This window comes from Chanos chanos, chromosome 16, assembly GCF_902362185.1.
Source record: "Chanos chanos chromosome 16, fChaCha1.1, whole genome shotgun sequence".
NCBI classification, from domain to species: Eukaryota; Metazoa; Chordata; class Actinopteri; order Gonorynchiformes; family Chanidae; genus Chanos; species Chanos chanos.
The window spans coordinates 16,454,114-16,459,113 of record NC_044510.1 but is presented as its reverse complement, the minus strand read 5'-3'; the positions used below and the strand labels follow the sequence as shown (position 1 = coordinate 16,459,113).

At 46.5% G+C, this 5,000-nt stretch overlaps 2 protein-coding genes across 2 annotated transcripts in view; both read left to right on the top strand.

Moving 5' to 3' along the window:
* mei1 (meiotic double-stranded break formation protein 1) overlaps positions 1–3,929 on the top strand; it is a 36,085-nt gene extending 32,156 nt beyond the window's left edge. The window contains 2 exon segments of the mRNA XM_030793320.1: positions 198–329; positions 3,726–3,929. Coding sequence (XP_030649180.1) covers positions 198–329; positions 3,726–3,929 — 336 coding nt within the window.
* The window catches only part of ccdc134 (coiled-coil domain containing 134), a 9,433-nt gene continuing 7,291 nt past the window's right edge, over positions 2,859–5,000 (top strand). The window contains exon 1 of the mRNA XM_030794004.1: positions 2,859–3,024. The gene's annotated coding sequence lies outside the window, so the exon portion shown is untranslated. The remainder of the gene's footprint in view (positions 3,025–5,000) is intronic.

Genomic DNA, 5,000 nt, shown 5'->3' with positions numbered 1-5,000 from the left:
GTGTGTGTGTGTGTGTGTGTGTGTTGTGTGTAAGTGTGTATGTGTTGTGTGTGTGTGTGTGTGTGTGTGTGTTGTGTGTGTGTGTGTGTGTGTGTGTATGTGTTGTGTGTGTGTGTGTGTGTGTGTGTGTGTGTGTGTGTGTTGTGTGTGTGTGTGTGTGTGTGTGTGTGTGTGTGTGTGTGTGTGTGTGTGTGTAGATGGTGCATTGGCGCAGTGAGGCAGTGCAGTGGGACAGTGATCTGGTGTGTGTGTGTGAAGCAGTAGAGAAGACAGGAGTGAAGACACTTGAAGAGAGAACTGTCCAGGCCCTACGACTGCTCCTCACACAGGTAACACAACACACGCCATCTCCTCTATTATTTTAGACTCTACAGCACTGCCCTGCTTTACACTCTGGAGTGCTCAGCCTTTTTAACCTCTAGCTGGGCTCTTTGATCCTGTGTCAGTGAAAAGCTCTGTAGAGATCTCAGCTCTGGGCTGTGACGGAAGTCTGGTCCTTATTTTATGGAACTAATGTGGCCATTCAGACTGAGAATGTCATTAACCCCCCCCCCCCCCCCCTCTCTCTCTCTCTCTCTCGCTCTCTTTCTGTGTCTGTCTCTCTCTCTCTTTCTCTCTCTCTGTTCTGAGCTGCTAGCCTTGGAGAGATTCCCTCTGTCTTTTGTCCCATCCTTCCTGTCATTCATGTATGAGTGTGCTTTTTAACTGTGTGTGTGTGTGTGCTGACTCTTTTAGAGGTCATTCTCAGGTAGAAAGAGTGTCTGTTTGTGTCTGACTCTCATCTTTTTACAGACCCTTCAGGGGCTCCTGTGTCCTCTGATCTTCACTGCTCATCCTCCATCCCTCTCTCTCTCTCTCTCTCTCTCTCTGTTTCCATCCATCACTCCCTTCTCCACCCCTCCTCTCTCTCTCTCTCTCTCTCTCTCTCAGGCTTGTCTCTGTAGATTTTTACCAGCTCCATCAGCATATGAAATAACTCAACATTTCAAAGACATCTTAGCATAGTCAACATGAGAATCAGACATTTCTCTGTTCCACTCATGTGGAGTCAAGAGCACTTTGCGTCTATGTCTAAACACTGTTCACTCGCGCTCTCTCTCTGTCTCTCTCTCTCTGTCTCTCTCTCTCTGTCTCTCTCTCTCTCTGTCTCTCTCTCTCTGTCTCTCTCTAGTGCAGTGTTTATCTGCCCACTCTGACAGATGGTTTCAGGCTGAGAGCTCAGAGTCTGCTACAGTCACTGAACTGTCCATCAGCTCCCCAAAACCTCACCGCTCCACTTCTGTATCCTTTTCTCTGTCTAACACACACACACACACACACAGTCCTCTGCTATAGCCTTTACTCTCTCTCTCTCACACACACACCAACACGCACACACACACACGCACACACACACAACACACACACACACGCACACACACACACACTCACACAGTCCTCTGCTATAGCCTTTACTCTCTCTCTCTCACACACACACCAACACGCACACATACACACACACACACACACACACACACACATACACACACACTCACACAATCCTCTGCTATAGCCTTTACTCTCTCTCTCTCACACACACACCAACACGCACACATACACACACACACACACACACGCACACACACACAACACACACACACACACACACACGCACACACACACACACTCACACAGTCCTCTGCTATAGCCTTTACTCTCTCTCTCTCACACACACACCAACACGCACACATACACACACACACACACACACACACACAGCCCTCTGCTATAGCCTTTACTCTCTCTCTCTCTCACACACACACACACACACTAGTGCTATTGCTAACTACTCTCGCTGGTCAACTTTCCCTGTCATGCTTTGCTGGACTCTCTCATCTTCATCATCTACTCATCCTCACCATGCCTGTCGGTCATACCTGCAGCCCTCAGGTTTTTCTGTGGCTGTACCAGTCTGTCTGTGGATGAGGGCACAGGGTATTTTTCTCTCAGGCCTGTTCACTTTCATGTGTCCACTCACCTCTGATACTGATACTGACACAGTCTGTACACTCACTGAGGATTTCCCCTTAACGACTCCAGTCTCACTTCAGTCCTTCACCTCTGATCTCAGGACCGTGTTCTCCTTAACATCCCACCCCAACTCTCTCTCTCTCTCTTTCGCTTTCTTAAACTCACGCAGTCATTTTGGAGAGGTACACATCTGCCCTGCAGACTACACAGTCAACACTGATGCTTTTCAGGAATAAACACCTCCTCCCTCTCTCTCTCTGTAGTTTAAAAAAAATGAAATCTTGTAAATGTTTTGTTTGTTTTGAATTGATTTTTGGCTGTCACTCTGCCAGCTGCCTGCCTCTTGCATTAAATTGTATTTATTCTGTTGGTTTGAGTGTTTGTGCTGTTCCCTCTGTTGTTGTGGAGTCACGGAGCTTCTTTTTGCTCTTTAAACCAAGTCATTGCTTGATTCAGTAACTTTAAATTGCTCTTGTGTGTGTGATCAATGGTATTTCTAAAGTAATATTTAATATTTATAATTATATATTATTTATTAATAAATATTAAACCAAGAACATTTCCGTTTGTAAGATTATTTGGAAGCAGTCAGACATATTAAAACCTGTAAAGATCAGAGTTCGCGTTTTCTTAGTTTGATTCTTAGTAAAAAAAAATGAACCCCGTCAGTTGTGCGCTGAACATGTGTGCGCTTCGACTCGACGCGATGTAGGAATTTACAGCCGCCTTGTGTTTCAGTCAAAGTTGTCCGTGTGGAAACTAAACCCTCTTTCCTCCTATGAAATTCCGAGCTGTCATTTGTCCAGTCCTCCCGGCGTGATCGTGGCAGCGGCGTACTGGAGCACACGAGCGCTATGTAAATGAAACATTTTCAAACACATATATCGTCATCCGAGGGTCGAACAAAACACCCAGCCAACGAATGCATCTCACCCGACCAAAGACTTGAAATCTCCCGTCGATATCCAACTCGATTCCGAGCTGTGACCGGTGCTTCCCGTTTCGTTTTGAAAGGTGAGTGTTGAGTTTGTAATACCGGACATGTTCGCAGCTGGCCAGTACGTTCCGTATCTTGTCAGCGCTGAGAATTAGCGATGCCATATGTCATAAACCGCCGGCGTGCGGGTAGTGATTTTGTAATGACGGTACTCCCCTGTCCTTTGTCGCTAATAATCCTTTTTTTCCTTTTCTTTTTTCTTTTTTTTTTTTAAGAAGAATGTCGGAAATTATTTTTGATTGTATGATGACAGAACCCTTTTTCCTTGCACATATTTCTACACCAAGACACCAGTGCACTGAGTTGGGCTTGAGAAATTTCTAGGTCGTCCTCGACTTGAATCATTAGCCTCGTCCACGTTTCATCTATTCGCTACAGTAGAGTGAAGTTGTGGTGTTAGTGAAACGTCTCAACCTTTGGGTCCACAATGTATAAGTGAGAAGAGATGGTGCCGAATTCTGTCTGCTGGAAAAGATGAATAGTTGCATATATCTACAAGGTTGACCTAAACTACATTTGTAAAACCATTTTTCCACACCTGAATCCAGTCTCATTTCGCTTTATGTCATACAGTTGTAAAACCAGATCTTCAACCCGTGTTTCCAAGGTACTTGAGTACATATATTATGCGTAGGCTATATGACGTTGCCTGTACCCACTTGGTTACACAGGTTGCGTTAGACGCTCTTGTGTTCTGTCGATTTACTGATACGCATAGGCAACAGGGAAAGACACTTACGGTGAGTTTATTGCTGTCCCCCACCCCCCTGACTACAATGTGCCAATGTATCTGGCGCGTTTAGAGACGCTTGATTTGATGCACTGTCTACAGTCATACGGAAAAACCCGCGGGGGCTGGAGCGTTTTGTCTAGGCGGATAGAAACATCGATGCGGGATGCCCTTGACTTTATTAAGGAGTGAGAGGGGTAGAAGTCTATAATGTGAAACTCGATAAAGAAGTCAAGCTGAACCGCGGCTGACACGTCGAGCCGGCAGCTGTTTTAATAACAGTGGCAGGAGCCCTGAAAAAAAAAATTGCACCTCTCCTCCAGTATGTCCAATATTGAAACCAATTTGTGAGTCTGGAGTGTTACCTTAGCCCTGTCTCCCTTCCCCAGATGTTCTCTAAACTAATAAATGAGAAGTGGCAAATGGCGTGTAAACCCCTGAGTTTGTGCCTTAACTTCCCGCATGGCTGTCTCACTGCATCAGTGGCTGCCTCATTTTAAGGCTCTCAAATGGGCTTTGATATAGACATACGTGTTACACAGAGCAATGCTGCCCTGAGGACAGGAAGACGCTGGCCACCTCTTCAAGAGCCGCTGGGCGTGTCTGTGTGTGTGTGTGTGTGTGTGTGTGTGTGTGTGTTTGTGGACCAACTCAACTGGGCCACACCTGGTTCTGCTGATCCAGGTCCACACACAGGCCGGGTAGTGTGAGACTCGGGTGTGGGACAGAACCATGAGGGAGGGGTCCAAACTCTCTGGGTCTGTTTGATTCTGCTCAAGGCTCACCCCAATAGACACACCCCACACAGTCCAATCACAACTCTGATTTCACTGATTCTTTTCAGATGAATGGGATGCAGTGGTACTCACATGCCCCAAGACTCTGATCTCTCACTGTCCTGCACTGGTCTCCCCACTCGCTGACAACACTGCTAAATGTTTTGGGACAGGTTTTGCTTGGCCTGCAAAGATGTCGTTTCGTTTTAATAATACATCATCTTTCAGCATATCTGTCTGATTTTCCAAACACGTCTTCATCCTCGGTAGGGAATTCTAGCCCTGACTGGTTTTCATGAGTGTTCTGGAAGTGGAGGAAAGCCCTGTTCATAGAATGAAGTCCAACTGATTGCAGTCCACGATAGAATTTAACCCTAACGAGACAGCAGACAGGGCGGCACGGTGGTGCAGCGGGTACCTCACAGTATGAGGGTCCTGAGTTCGATGCCCGTCCGGGCGGCCAGGGTCCTTTCTGCGTGGAGTTTGT